We start from the raw sequence: 16537 nt of genomic DNA, 5'->3' as shown, positions 1-16537 counted from the left end.
CAGCTGTGCCTGGCTAACAATACAGAAGTTAGATTGACACAGCTCACGTGCACTCATGTTACCGTATCAAATAACATAAAACTGACCTTTGGTCTGAACAAAGTAACTTGTCTTGGCTTTGTTTCAGTAGACTGGTATTTTGTAAAATACAGTCACATTTCAATTATTATACATTATATATGTATATAGATTATTGCTATTTTTGAAATAAGTTCTTATACTTATTTTTCTTAAAGCATAGAAGAGTAATTAAAAAAGTGAGGCAAATAATTTTTTCTTCTAGTTATGACCTTTGTACTCGGTTGCTGCTTCACGTCTGTTGCTGTTGCTAAGCCCTTAACAAATTTGCAAGTGGAGGATATGAAACAAAATATTATTATTATTATTAAATTACTAAATTAATACTATAGAATTCCACTATAATTTATCAAGCTTAGTAACCAAGATGTATTTTAGTATTAAAAAAATATGAAATTTCAAGCAGACTAAAGACACACCCTACCTCGTTGAAATATTGGATCAAAAGAAAGAAATGGTTCCAAGCCCGTTAAAATGTCTGAGAAAGCCACTAGGGTGACATTCTGAGCTTCCAATTAGCTATTCATGTCATATATAGAAGTAAGTGTACATAAGGGAGCATTTCCAAAAATGGAAAGAGGTGGGTGGGGTGTCACTGTGTTTGATTTATTACATCAGCAATATCATAAGGGGCAGTTATTTTATATTCTAGCTTGTCAATATTGGTAATTTGAGTTTATAATTCGTACAAAACTACAGACTTAGTATTTTGACTTCACAAACATCTAATTTGAACCAGTGCTGCATTCAACATACCATGTGACATACAAAAATCGATATTTGTGTTTTTTTTATATATTTGCTTTTAAATTAAGAAATTGAGAAATATATAGTACTCAAATTAGAATTACAATCTACACTCTGATACAAAAGTTATCAACATAAGTTCATGAAATAGTTAAATAAAATCCTGAATGAGAGTCAACAAACGAGATGACATGGCCTTTCACCCGTGACCCGTCTCGAAAGGGTTAATGTCCCAATCCGGAAGACAGGATGCCTGGGAGGGCAACATATTCAGAAGGAATGCACGAGTATGGTAAGAACAGTGGAAGTAAAAACCCAAAGGTATCGGGAAGAATGAAAGATATGGGATAAGGCTGACCGATATCCGGAAAGCAAGGAGACCACAGACCCACAGTCAAAGAGCCAGGTGAGAAATTCTGCTACACGAGCCATAGTAGGCTTGTCAGCTGGTAGTAGACCAAATGCAGAATACCTTCCACTTGTGTTAGTACACCTTTATGGAAGATAGATGGATAGAACTAGTTAACAAGGAAGCGACTCGATGTGTGAAACCGAAGCATCTCACTAAGGGCCAGACAAAAGCCAGGCATGAAGATGCAGGACATGTGATTGAGGTTGATGAAGGAGGGAGGGAGAAAGTAGAAGAGGGAAGGGGGAAGAGGAGCAGTTATTGTAACCTTAGAAACCAATAGGACTTGACAAGGAGTGGAGTGGACAAGAGAAATCACCCAATGAAATAATTGGATGGATGGGTGCACATAAGGATATTTGTGTGACCAATCCTGGCTGAAGGCATCAATTGCCAGAGCCTGTGGATGAGGTACATGTGACCAAAAGAGAGGTAACTTAGTGTTGAGGCCTGTAGCAAAGGCATCCACATGGGGAAAACCTTACAGATAGCAAAAATCCCTGAAAACGAAGGGATCTAATGCCCACTCCATGGGATATATCTTTTTGGGGGCTGAAAGATTATCTGTGACCAGATTGAAAGCACCTGGCATATGACATGCAATAAGGCAAATGTGATGTGTGTGGGCTCAGTATAATAGATCCAATGTCCAAAAACATAGATCTCTGGACCAGGTGCCCCACTGGTGGTTGATATGTGCCACCACCATAGAACTGTCCGAATGAACCATCACCAGACAATTTCAGGCAAAAAGAAAGAAGTGATGCAACATACAGCCAGAAGTTTGATAATATTGATATGCAATGCACATGCAGACCAACATCTGGAAACTTCTTGGGGATGCATCCATGAAAAGATGTAGATCTGGACACAAGGGAGGAGCGGCATGCCATATGATGTATGGGCTTTGTTCAGCCACCAATGCAGATCATCTTGCAGGAAGGAGGAATGGAAATGAGGGTGGAAAGAGGATCCCAAGCTAGATTCCATTGTTCAGGTAGCATCCACTGAAGGGACTTCATATGGGCATAACAGAGGAACCAGTGCTGTCATGGAAGACCACACCCCAAAAGTAATAGAACTTTGAAAGCAGTAAGTGACTGAGCCGAGAGGGTGTGGTGAACCAAAAGTTCCAATGAACGAAGTTGTAAAGAAGGCAGTGCTTGACTGAAATTTGTGTCAAGGAAGACCCCCAAATGGTCAAGATATTGAGTGGGTCTGAGGAAGGAATTCTCCAATTTGATCAAACAGCCCCCAAGATGCCACAGAAAGTAGTTACCAAGTATGATTGGCCAATTCCTGTTCGGAATGAGCCAGAAGAAGCCAGTTATCTGTGTAATAATGAAATTGCAGTGCCAGAGCATGGAGATGACATGCATGAGCTCGGTCTATTCAACAAAACATGTAAGGTGCTAAGGCACATCCAAAGGGGAGGGCCCAAAATTGGTAAACCACCCCAAGATGGACTAAACAAAGATAAGGACGAGACTGAGCTAACATTAGTATATGTAGGTAAGCATTGGAGACATCAATTTTTGTCTTCCACAACCCTGGAGAAAACACCCATCTCAGGGTGAGAAAAGACTTCGTGGTGATATGAAGCAGTTGAGGTGAGATAAATTGATTACTGGCCACAAATCCTCAGTTTTCTCAGGGACATCAAAAAAGGCGGGATTAAAAACCCCTGGAAGGATGGGAAATAGGTTTGAATGCCTGCTGCAAGAGCAATTCCTGAATTGCTTCTGACAGATGCTGGGTGGTCAAGGGATCTCGAGGAGGAGGGAAGAAGATGGGAAAAGGAGAAACCAGAGGTAGGGAAAGAAACTGGACAACGAATCCATCTAACAGAACCTGAAGCACCCATTAATCATTGATGAAGGGATGTTAGCAATGAAGAAACTCAAACAGCTGAGCCCCCACCAGACCCAAACCACTGGGAAGTCACCAGTACTGTTGGTGATGGGCGGGGTGTAATGTCTAGGAAGGTGATAAGAAGTACCCTGAGTAGAAGAAACGGGTAAGGGCTAGAAACGAGAATTGCAGGTATATGAAGGTCTGAGACAAACAGGCTACAATATTCTTAAGGGTGGATTGTTGATGGACCGATGCCACACAAGGCTCGATAGTTTCCGGGACTATATAAAAAATGTAACATCTCAGAAATGTGGCCGCATAAACCCCCCGAGATATGTCGAGGGCAAACGAACCCGAGTCAATATGGTATCATGACCTACAAGGTCACAACTACAAAGAAGCCATATTCCTTCCCATTCCCAACCTGAGGATTCTCCTAGGCCTAATTCGATCTTTCTGGATTTTGTGTCTCAGGTTTGGTGTTTTAACCCTTTCAACTATTTCTTATTCACCTCGTACTTCCTTGTTGCATGAAGAATCTTTCCAACCCTTTTTGGTTTTTCCTCCCTCCCTTGATATTTGGGTTCAAGCTTATCAATTTGCCTCGCAATTGAGTGTGGGGAGTAATATGCCACACACACACCCCAAAAACTTCTGATCAGTTAGCCCATTCTTACCATCGGGTGGACTGTCCATTTTTTAGATCACCAGTTGTTAGGTTCCTTGTTACCTATTTGGGGGAAGCTCCCGAATCAAATATCAGTCTTACCCATGCCCAATATTTTCACCTGCATCTTACCCTTACCAACCTCTTATGGTATCTTTCTTCCATACACCTTCTATCTGAGGCTCTCCACAGAAATCCTGAGGGGTTTTTCTGCAGATACCCTTGCCCTTTTTTTCCTGAACTTTAGTCCACATATCGTCTTTGGCTCTGGTGTTACATACGTCAAACTCTGGAGGTGGAAAAAGATTATCAAAGCCTGGGCTATGTCTGTAGACAAAGGTTGGTCCATGTAATGTTCAATCTCTCAACACATAAAAGCAGATAAATCCACCGTCGGTTGCCCACACCTGAGGCCTGAGAAAAAAAATGTTTGTCACTAGTGTAACCCCCGAAATGGTAACACTAACTTCAGAATTCCTCGCACAGAAAAGGTTCCCTCAAATTCAAGTGCTGAAAAAGTAACTAGAATTAACTGATAAATGCTAATATAGGAATTGGGTTGAATGAAAGAAAATTAAGTTGAAAAATAACCACTTTGTGATGAAAAGATGAAGCATTAAGCACACAAAAACACATGTCCAAACTCAAACACTGTCAAACGAGAAATGATATTTCAGTAGAGGAGTGTCGAGGGAGTCACATGCATCACGTGAGCATATCATGCTTCTATTGGTTAGGAGGTGATGCATGATTTTCATGAGAGACATGTTGGAATATAACAATTCCAATAGGGAGGGGAGCGGAAGGCTTGTGGCATGCATAAAAAAAAAGTTCACCTACAGAGGGTAGAACTGAATGACAATAGCTAATCTTGTGAGAGGAGGTATGTACCGTATTGGAAATACTTCCTTAAAATGTAAACTACAATAGCAAACTTGAAGTGAAATACAACTCAATCTTAATTTCTAAAGATCTCAATGATAACTTTTTATGCAGATGAAAAATACACTGAAAAAATTACTTTTTCTTTTCACTTTATACCCACTTACAATATTACAACACCAACACCATCTAAACCATATATACACACACACAAAAATAGTTTTTCCTGTATAGAGATGCAAATATATACACTCAACACATACACACATATATTATAGTTATATAGACAGATAAAATTCTGTTTTAAGGGACATGTTTTAAAATTTCTGTATGAACTAATTTAGATTAGTTTCAATTCAGCTTCAATTTACAAAAGACCAGAAAGAATCTAAAGTTATAAATAATACTTTCTTAATGACTTTTTTGTTGTTGTTGTTTTATACATATTGTGTAATATTTCTGACATAAGCATTAGTCCATAAACAAAATCAATGCATGTTTCTGAGGCCATCTGTTAACTACAAGGTTTAGTAATTTTGTGTTATTACAACCTTGCATTAATAATGAAGCATCACTTATGTTAATTATAATTAATATGTTTCCAAGATTTCATACAGCCTTTGTAATTATGATTTAAATTTGCTGAATTAAGATTGGTTATTGATTTTTAAAAGAAATTTGTACTTCATTTATTTACAGGTAAGGTCTTATAGTTAATGAATAATAAAACAAAAGCACCTATAATAAAAGTTGGGAACCTTTTACAATGCAAATATGTCATCAGAATCCACAAAACAAACAGAATGAATCTCTATGTTTCAAAATTTGATAAAATATATTAAATGTTCATCTGTAAGATAGAATAGTGCATTTGTTGAACAGAAAGTTAGCTAAAGATAAAAATTACTATACCATAAACTATTTTTCAAAAACTAACACTTCATGTATAAGGCAATCATTAAAAGTCAATACAGATTAGAGTATTATTCTTTTAAAATTTCTTTACTAAACACTTGCATTCCCTACAAAACACTATTACCCATTTCCAATCATTTTAAAATCTTAATAAGTATATTTTCTGAATACATAAACAACACTTAAAAAAAAGACAGTATGGACTGACAACAACTGGATTACCCAATTCCTTCATTAAATACTCTTATGATACTTAACAGACAATAATTTACCTCTGAAAATCAGCTGGGACTGGAGCTGTTACAAAACTAGCCATGGGTTTCCTCTGGATCTCTGAAATTGTTTCTAACAGTTCTGTGCTTTTGGTAATTAAGTCACTCTTGGTTGAAGAGTGCAACTGCTGTTCCACAGATTGGAGAACTGACTCCAGTTGTTCTGTTTCCTGAGTTAAGGAATTCTTCTGACCTGATTAAAACACAGAAATTCTTGAATGCATACAATAACTTTACATCTTACTGTACTTTTGTCTGATAATCTTCCAATATACAAAATACACCTATGATTATGTATCTAGATAAATAATACATTTGCATTTATCAGTTTGTCTGTCCAGAACTTTTCTTGCAAATTTCTCGATCAAACACTACAAATCTCGTATCATTAGAAAGGCCTCTGTCCAAAGAGTCCAGATTGCATATTTCCTTTACCGTTCAGAATCATCTTACCGGTTTTTTGCTTAGTCAAACTTTTTAATGTAAAAGCCATGCTACTCAATGGCACAATGTTGTTTTAATGACATGCCAACTGGCTTGGATTTCAACTTTAGTTTTTTATTTGCAAAGTATTTAACACAAATAACACTTAATCCATTTGCTATTGGCTTTTTCGACTTCTTTTGGTCTAAAATATGTTTATCACTTTGTGAACACACAGTCAGACATTTATGCATATTCAGGTAAGTCTGACTCCAATATAACTTTACATTTACTTTACTTTTAAATAAAGTAGCTTCGGCTCATTCCATAGACTGCTATAAACACCTTTTAGATTCCTTTTTAATATGGGTTGTGTTCATTTTTGTGAGTTTCTTTATTTCAACTTGTAAAACTGTCATATACTGAATGCTCCTAACTGTTTTATACTCTGTACACTACTATAAATACCATTACTATACTTTATTACTTTATGTCCAGTTTTATTAAATAAAGTTATGTACATTTAGTTTTTATCAAACAAAGTTACATATACACAAGTTTGTCTGACCACATAAAAGTTTTTTCAAATAGACCAGCACTGATCGATCTAATACAATACATGCAAGAAAACATAGCATAAATGTCGTGAGTGAAAAGGATAGAATAAGGAAAATGCAAGTGAAGGCCATGATAACTACCACAAATATTTTGTGGGTTGGGGTTAGTATAAACATATTAAATTGGTTTTTCAGCATTATAATGACTCACTCATTCTGAAATATTTCTTTGACAACTAACTCAAGTGTAAGAAAAAAGAAACAATGGTGCATTACTAAAATTCACTGTACCTCTACTCACTAAACAAGGCCAAAAATATGGGTTTACTTACTTTATCAAACATCGGCTTTCATGTTGTATGGACCAGAGGAACTATTTACGGAACAATGCAAATTCCGGAATTAAATGTTTCATTCTGATTATGGTTGAATTATTGTATATTTCTTCTTCTTGATATGGCAAACACATCTTTTCTTTTCTCCATTTGAATAGTTATTATATGGACTATACTACCCCTCACTTACAAGTTCATGGCCAGTGGACATTTTCTATCACTTTCTATTGTTGAAGATCTTTACCTACATAGTTTACATTATCTGTCTGGTTGATGCCAAACAGAGTTTTCTTACATGTCCTCTACCTGATATATCACTATCACAGGCCAAGTCACTGTTAAACAATGCACTTTTCTTTTGACTGTGCACTATGTCAAGTTCCATGTTGAAGATCTTTACCTACATAGTTTACATTATCTGTCTGGTTGATGCCAAACAGAGTTTTCTTACATGTCCTCTATCTGATATATCACTATCACAGGCCAAGTCACTGTTAAACAATGCACTTTTCTTTTGACTGTGCACTATGTCCAGTTCCAACACGCATGTCTCTCCCTACAATCACATGAACTGCATGTCATACTTTCTTAACATCCTACCTTATTACTAGTTCTTCAAGACTATATAAGATTACAAGTGCTTAAGTTTTGATGAAAGTTGCTTGATAAATGGTTGACTACTTATTGTTCCTCTGTTTTACCCAATTTTATTTTCCAGATTTCATAAAGTTGTATTATTCTTTTTGTTGTTGTTTGTGTCCATTAGTCCTTGGGTTTAACTGCTTGAGCTACTGGATGTATCTGGTATCTGTATCACTTTTTTTTTTTTAAACTCAGCTACAACAAGGTAGTCATGTATATACATGTCTTGTAAGAATAAAATAATGTAAACAAAATTAGTTCCAGCAGATAGTTTGAATTAAATAAATCTTTCCTTCAAAGTTTCGTACACACATCTATCCCCACCGACAAGTAAACTATGTTTGAAACATGTTCTTACTCGAATAGGAAGAAAGACAAAAAAAATTTTAAACTACATTATTTTGATTTATTTGTTTGTATGTTATTAAGCACAAAGCTCCACAATGGGCAATCTGTGCTATGTCCACCAGAAGCATCCAAACCCATTTTTAGCTCACAAATCCTTGAGCTTAGCACTGAACCACAGGGGGCATATTCTTTTGATTGTTTTGGTAATTCTCACTAACAATATAAGGAAGTTTCAATCAATTTTTCATCAATAAAATTATCAGTTCAAAGTTAAAAAAACACACCATATATTACCACTTTATTACATTTTATTTGTGTTTCAGCTACTGCAGACTCATTTACACTAAGTGAGTGAACCAAGTGCTGGTCTCACTCCAAGTGTTTAATTTCTTACTTTATCTAGTCTGGTCTTGTTAACTCTCTTGCTATGGGGTCGGTCAATTTGACTGAGTTCGTGACCTCAAACTGACCTCGTAGTGTTTACTAAAAGTTTGCTTAATTTTGTGAAGATACATAAAACATATTAAACATATAATATATAAACACTAAAGTTTTTTGTAGAAAAATCACAATTTTTAATAAAGATTTTTACTAAAAATTTCTCTGAATATGTGAAGTCGAAATGTTGACTGCTGTGAGTGCAGAGATTTTCATATTAAGATTAGAAATCATATTTTATTTGCGTAATCTCTAAAGCCTCCTAAATAAATAAACTTTTTTCTAAGTAAAACTATATTTTATCTGTTATTTTCTCTACCCTAACTATAAAAATATGGTCAATTTGACCAACCTTGTAACCACCATACAAAAAAATGAAATAAATCTAAATTACCCTTTTTTCTTTCTAGAATAACTGCAATTTGTAACAGGAAACTACAGTTGTTTATCCTAAACAGCTTAAAACTTGTGACAGTATACATCTGTTTCTATTTGAATTTTATTTTTTTTATTGCCCTTTGAACCATATAACTAATAATCCTGCCACACAACTCAGGACCGTCCGCAGGGTGAGGTGACAGGTGTGAATGGACCCCCCATCAAGGTTGAACCCCCTCCTTTTCTTGGATTGCACCCTCCATCCTTAATATTGTAAATGAATACATGTAAATGCATTGTTAATACCCGTTAAATACAGCGATCTCTGACTCAAGAAGTAAATTTTCGTTATAAATATGACAAGTTAGGTTACTGTACTTTATAAAATTCATTTGTAAGGACACACATGATTTCTTGACTGACACACTGATAGCAATGTCAAGGCAAAAATACAACTATTAAAATCTTCCGCTGTAGGGTTTATGTCTGGATGCATTAGGTTAATATACATGGCCACAAGATAAAAAAAAAACAGTCACGACAGTGTCGTGGCTGTGTAGGATGACATTCTAAATAATAAATGTAGCTGGGCCTAGACAAAATCAATAGGTCTATTGTAACATATGTCTACTGAGCCACCTTACAAATGGCTGACTCCTGGGTGTAAGACCAGGAAAGATTGTTTCAGTAAACTTTGTCGCAGGTAAACTAGATCTCTAGGGCCTAGATTTATAGATCTAGGCCCAGTTCCAGTAAGGAACCCTCAGGGCTAGAGCCCAAGAATATAGTTGTTAGACCTCTAATACTAGGCTAGATTATCCAGATCTAGACCTACTAGATCTAAATGAAGGCCTAGAGTATATTTACTAGAATCTAATCTAGGCAGTCTGGCTAGATTTAGCCTAATAGACCATCCACACACGATTCAGCTGGACAATCTACTTTCATGAAATGAGATTGTTAAGGTCACAGAAAATAAAATATATGAAAGTTCACATTTTAAGAACTTTTCTTGACTATTTTTGCATGGATGTCATTGAAACTTTGTATAGATATTATTGTTAATGAAATACTAATAATTATGTAATATGAGGTGAGGTCAAGGTCACAGAAAAATAAGATTTCACATTTTTGGCCAATTTTTCACATAGTTTTGATCTCTAGACTAAATATTTTCCAGGGGTTAGTGGTAGCCTTACTGTGTTGGTGACCAGAATACACTCTAGCAAAATCTCAAGTTCTGCACCCCCTCCCAAAAAATCCTTCAAGTTGTAAATCATTCAGTGAGCATGTAGCTCACATTATCCTATCAAATTATGTAACACGAGCTATTCACGAGAAACTTTATGAAGAATTTTTATCATTATTATTCTTTATTTTACCTAATTTAATGTTATCTAACCTGATGAGTTTGTAATTTTTACATTTTAATTACTTTTATAATAATAAATAACGAATACACGTGAAATAACAAAAAATACACTACTTACCCGAGTCTTTTTTTTTGGCTGTCAACTGTTGATGAGACTTAGGCCTACTTTTTTTTAAACTAATGGTACTACTACTACTACATTAAATTTCTTATCTAATAAAATAATGCACTTAAAACACAAAAATAATAGAAAACCCAAAAAACAATGTTCTATAACTATCATAATTTTTCTGGCTTTCTAACTATGAGATAAGAGCCTTTAAAAATTCAGCTAAGCCAGTCTATGTGATTCCCATGAAAACAAAGTTCAAACTAAAACAGTAAACAAAAAATTCTCTGTACAGAAAACAATGTAATATAGTACGTCATTTGATACATTAAAACTTTGGCTTTCAATTGGTTATAACTAATATAGTATAAAACATCAGAAAGAACTATTGGCAATTTGCAAAAGGGAGGATGTGACTGGTGGGTATAGCAAGTAGGCCTGATTCCCTAGTTTATGGCTCCCCAAACAAACAAGATTGAAGGCTATAAAAATTATGTTTTACCTAAGTAATATCTATATTATAATAGGTAATTTACGCTAAGTTCCACATTTCTCAGGGGGGTGGTAAGTAAATTAAAGAGGAGGAAAGACCTAGAGATCAAACGTCACAATTTTCATACTAGGGGAGATTGAGAATATTTCCTTACAAGATTAAAATTTGATTTATTCACTAAGTTTTGATACCAAGTTTATTCATGTACAATGATAATAAAGAAGTTTAATTAAATTTTGAATGTAACTATAAACATGTGCTCTTTGACCTATCCATAGTGATAGGATTAACAGCTTTACAAAAGTATCTCCTTTCACACATTTCTTTGTTCAAATCTCTTACTGTCCTTACCTAGCATTGGTATGAAAGTTTCTTTTTGTGCAAGTAAGACGTTGATAATTTTTCTCTTTGTTTCTGAAAGATGTTTTTAAACGGACAGCAAGGAGGACATTGATAGGTTACATCAATGATAGGCATTTGGTTTCTATCTAATTCTAGACATTCTATCTCTCTCTATCTAATTTGCCATCTTCACTGAAGATGCTTCCTACATAATTGAACTCGTTACTTTGCGTCAGTTGGATCTCAATATTTAGTTGTAGTTTTCTTGGTGTCTTCCCTACACTCAATATTTCTGTCTTGGCCTTGCTGATTCTCATATTATACTTCCCAAGATGGTCTTGGAGTTTCTTTTCATCTTTGTCATACAAGGCCCGATCATTTGTGAGCATTAAATTTGCTTCAATTGTAATATGGTCCATATATATTATGAAGAGTAGGAGTAACGGGACACATCCTTGATTCATGCCAGATGCTATGTCTATCCAATCTGTTGGTCTACTTGATGTTCTAACAACAAATGAGCTACTCTTATACAAATCTCTTATGTTGTCCAGTAAGTTGCTCTATACATAATCTTCTAGAACTGTCCATAGCGAACTTCTGTCAACCTAATCAAATGTTTATTGTATTTTTACCTGGTCAATAAAAACTAAGTTCAGTTGTTAATTGCATTCTACTGTCCTTTCACTCAGCTGTCATATTTTCAGCATGGCATCAACACAACTTTTGTTCTTGCTAAAAACCCATCTGTGTATTGTTTAATTGTGTTTTCAACTATTTATCTCAATCTCTTTTTTTAGGATTTGTGCAAATATGTTTCCAATGTGGGGATGCTTCTATACGTTTCACATTCTCTTCTATTTTGAAATGTTTTTAAGAAAGAGTACTACTGTTTATATTTAGATATTTTTCACTGGTTGCTACTGCTCTAGTGGCACAGAATAATGTACAAAATTTTAAGATTATCATTAAAAAAGTATGAATTAAGAAAAACCTATATCCAAGTGAATGTTTTTAAACCAACTGCACCTAAAAAAACCCAATAACAATGACTGAACATTGGCTCCTTCTGAGATAGTTAAACTTTACACTGTAAATTTCTAAATTCTGCATGACTTTCATTGGTATTAAGGTAAATGATAGTTTCATAAACCACTTACCCATGAGTGTAAGAAGTTTGCTTTTTAGTTGAGAATCTAATCGAGATATCATATGCTCAACAGCATTTCTGATTTCATGCACTCTTTCATCTTTTGCAGCTCGCACACTCTCAACATTTCTTTCCACCTCTTGAACTAAGCTGATCAGTTCCATGAGACGTCGTCTCAGCTGCCCAACCTCCTCCTTGATGTTGCTCACATGCTGCTCGTAAACTTCTTCAAGAGGCTTGAAAACATGTCCCGTATGCTGTGGTGAAAGATGACATTTCATTAAGAAAAGTCATAATCACATTGTGTTTAACTGTTGTTGTTGTTAGGATAAAATTGGTTGCAGTTTCCACCAGGATTGCAAGTTTTTCAAAACAAGAAACAAAGATGTTAAAAAAAACAACACATTTTAAAATGTTAAGTTAAGCATCATAATTTTTAATACTTCATCATACAGTGATTCTAAAATTCATAAACTATACAAACACTGTCACATGATATATTTTTCATGCTTAAATAAATGTTGAAAATTATCCATGCCCAAGTACCACTTATGGTTCGGAGGCAAAATAACACCTTATCAAAATAGTTTTAAAAAGAAGAATATTCTCTTAGGTCAAACAACTGGCAGTCTTTAAAAGCTTATCAGTAGTGAAGTATTGATTATGTTCCATATTGTTTAAAACTTCCAATGATAGTTATTTTGTGATAAAAAAATGAGTCCTAAATACTTTTCAGAGGGATGGCAACAGTAAGACTTCACATTCTTCTTATTACACATTACTTCAGTAGTCATATTCTGTACACTGTTTCTTGAGATGAGTAAAAAAAATAATACATGTTCTTCCTCAACCAAGACAAGTTTCTACAACTTTATAATCATAAAAGTAGATAAAAACAGTTACATGCCTTGAAGTTAAGTCTATCATACTGTTGAAGAGTTAATCAACCGAAATTAATAACATCTTATAAAGAATTTTAAACACACAAAATATATTTCAAAACTTGTCTTATTTTTCAGCTTGTATTAATGTAAAAAAAGAAGAACTAGATTTTAGGCTAATAATGGATTTTTGAAAACTATATTTTTGGAAGTTTATGCACAAACTTATGTTTATTTTGCATTAGTTCATGAAACAGATCAATTGCACCCAAAAATAACATATTTTCACTAATGACATAAGATGAATGACCAACTGTTTGAAATCATGAGCATCAATAGAACATCACCAATGGTTCTAAGGTGTTCCTACTTCCAAGGCATTGATTAGTCAATCTAAAACAAATTAAGCCTAGCAAAATATCAATACTACAAAAGTATCTAAAGTCACACAATATGTCCTTTAAATTTGATGTATTTATTCAAAAGAATAAAACTACATGAGTTTTGATTTTCATTAATTTGAGGATTTTTGTGTTTTAAACAATTACTGATTTTAATTACATTTGGATTCACCAAATATCTTATTAAAAATACCTGGATGAAAGAAACATGTGGTGCATCAACTGAGCATTTTAATATAACTTTTGTGAAGCTCTAGAATCATGCGAATAAATAAAACCTTTAACAAACTTTTTTGCTGAAGTGTATGTATATCATATTTGTGTAACTCAAGAATAGATTTTCAAGTTCACACTCAAAAATAGATAGTCTATTCTTTAATGTGTCTTTCAAAGGTTGGAATCAAAGTGTACATGTCATGATCTTTCACAGAGGTACATTCAAAACAACCTTAGTGCTAGCTTTTTTAAAAATGCATACACCAAACACAAACTCTGTATAAAACTACACAAGGCCTGTAAAAAAGTGCATATATATCTATTTCTAGCAACAACTGCCTTGTTTTCTCATCCACTGACAGAACTGTAATTTTACATATGAGAACATATTCACCTGACAAAAAATATTAAGCTTTTACCCTACAATTTCAGTACTAGTATCATGTTTACATAAAACAAAACTTAAGCTTTATTGGTGTTCCAAGAGAAACAAAACAAAAAAAGGCCATACATAAGTTACTTTTGTTTTTTCACATATACTTTATTTATTTATTGTTTTAAAAAAGCTAAAATGTAAATATTAGAAACTTGTGTGTTTAAATAAGAAAACATAATTGAAAAAGTTAAATAAAAAAAATTTCTCAGCGAGGTTTAAATGTGAGCTGTTCATTAATTATTGAATTCATTTACATCACTTGAGCTACGTGGTCTTCACACAATTTTTATTTTTTCTCGGGAATAGTACTTAGATATGGTTCAAAGATAAATAAAACAAAATGAAATGAAAATAGTTGTGAAAAGGAAAGAGGACTGAATATTTATAATTGTCTTTTATAATCTGTAGTTATTCTATAAAAAAATGGGCTATTTAAAATTAATTTGTATTTTTTGTGGAGGTTACAAAGTCAATGAACTGTACCAAGATCACAAAGTGTTAAGGTAGAGAAAATAACTGATAAAATAGTTTTATTGAAAAGAAAAGCTTGGATATTCATATAAGAAGTTCTGGAGGTTGAAAACTTGTGTTTATTAAAAGCTTGTCATATTCATGATGATATACTTTGAACATTCAGAGTTATAGTATACATTACTAGGGGGTTTATTTTAAGTTTTCATCCAAGGAAGTATATTACTTTGAGTGTAAGTTAATATAAATCAAGCAGAAAAATACCTCCATGAAACTTGTACTAAGAGTAATTCAGCAGCAACATGATACAGTTTTGTACAAAAAAAACAAAACAACTTAATATTACAAGCTAAGGCTACGAAATTTATTAAAAAGAACACTGTGATGAAACAACCCACAAGAATTTTATCCTAAAGTTCTTCAAAAACACTGAATATTGTATAGAAGTTTAGTCTTGGGTGATAAGTGGTAACAAAAAGCCTGAAAACTAAAAAAACAACACAATTTTGGTCAAACCTTTGTAAATAAGGGTCTTTTACTAGAAAAATTCCTCCAAATCTATCAAACAGTATTTAAAAAACCTACCATTCCACCCCACAGAGCACACTGGTGACAAATACACTGCCGACAATTTTTACAAAACACACTCAGTTTTTCCTTGTGTGATTTGCACCTGTAAATTAGGAATACAAAACTTTGTAAATTTGTCTTTGTTAACATTTGATTTAATCATAATTTAATGACATAGTAATGCATGTTATAATAAAAAATGTATCTGACTATTGTTGTTATAATTTTTATAAAACTTAAGACATGTTGTTGGTGTTTACTTAAGATGTTAACCTTTCGAAGAGAACTTGTCTTTGGCTAACTACAAATAAATTTTAGGCAAATGTTTAGGTATGTATGTAAAGCAATGACTGTACTCAGCAGAAAATGAAAAAACAATGCAAATCAAAGAGACTATTAATTAGACATGTAAAGTCAGGCATTAATAATACCTCTGTCTTTTCCAATATGCTTAGTTAGTTATTAGATAATGCTAGACATGACTTTTTTTAAAATGCAAATTCAATGAAGAGACTAAATATCAATATAAAAATAATTGTTTGTAGTAAAATACCACTATTATAACATTAAATTTATACAAAATGAACTTTTTCAGTATGAACATACAAAAGAAACTTTCTTCATAGACAAGTATCATACAAGTTTAAAATTGAGGGCACTTATTAATACATTGTTAATTGTACAAATAAAAGTTAAAATATTCATCTATGTACATAAAAGAGGAAATTTGTTTATTTTGTTCGCTATAGGAAACCAAACGGTTGAGCTTACAAATCTTAAAATAACTTCATAATAACCAGTTTTTTTACAAGAAATTTAATGGTTCTATTTATTTTGTATTTAGTGTAGTATTTAATAACAAAATTGACAATTAATGGTTATTGCGGCATTTTTTTTGTAATAAACATACAAACATAAGCACGTTTTGCACACAAAAAGCATTCTGGCGGGAGACACTCAGATCACCTTGCTGTCAATTCAGTATTTCCAAAAACAGTTTTCTTTAAATAGTGCTAAGTGGTTTCATAAGTGATTTAGTATCTTTGTGAATTGCAAATTACTGTTTAGTGATACAGGTGATTATGCCATCCAGGAAACGCCCATTCTATGGAAAGTCTTTTGCCGCTAAAAGAATGCAAGCACAAAGAGCA

General features: G+C 33.6%; 1 protein-coding gene across 1 annotated transcript in view; it reads right to left on the bottom strand.

Annotated features, from left to right (window-relative positions):
* The window catches only part of LOC106466623 (E3 ubiquitin-protein ligase TRIM37-like), a 42874-nt gene that overhangs the window by 10996 nt on the left and 15341 nt on the right, over positions 1–16537 (bottom strand). The window contains exons 6-8 of the mRNA XM_022394662.1: positions 15402–15489; positions 12422–12668; positions 5825–6017 (exon numbers count right to left, since the gene is read on the bottom strand). Coding sequence (XP_022250370.1) covers positions 5825–6017; positions 12422–12668; positions 15402–15489 — 528 coding nt within the window. The remainder of the gene's footprint in view (positions 1–5824; positions 6018–12421; positions 12669–15401; positions 15490–16537) is intronic.

This window comes from Limulus polyphemus, unplaced genomic scaffold (assembly GCF_000517525.1).
Source record: "Limulus polyphemus unplaced genomic scaffold, Limulus_polyphemus-2.1.2 Scaffold2327, whole genome shotgun sequence".
In the NCBI taxonomy this organism is placed as follows: Eukaryota; Metazoa; Arthropoda; class Merostomata; order Xiphosura; family Limulidae; genus Limulus; species Limulus polyphemus.
The sequence above is the reverse complement of the archived record's forward strand: the minus strand, read 5'-3'. Positions and strand labels throughout refer to the sequence as shown.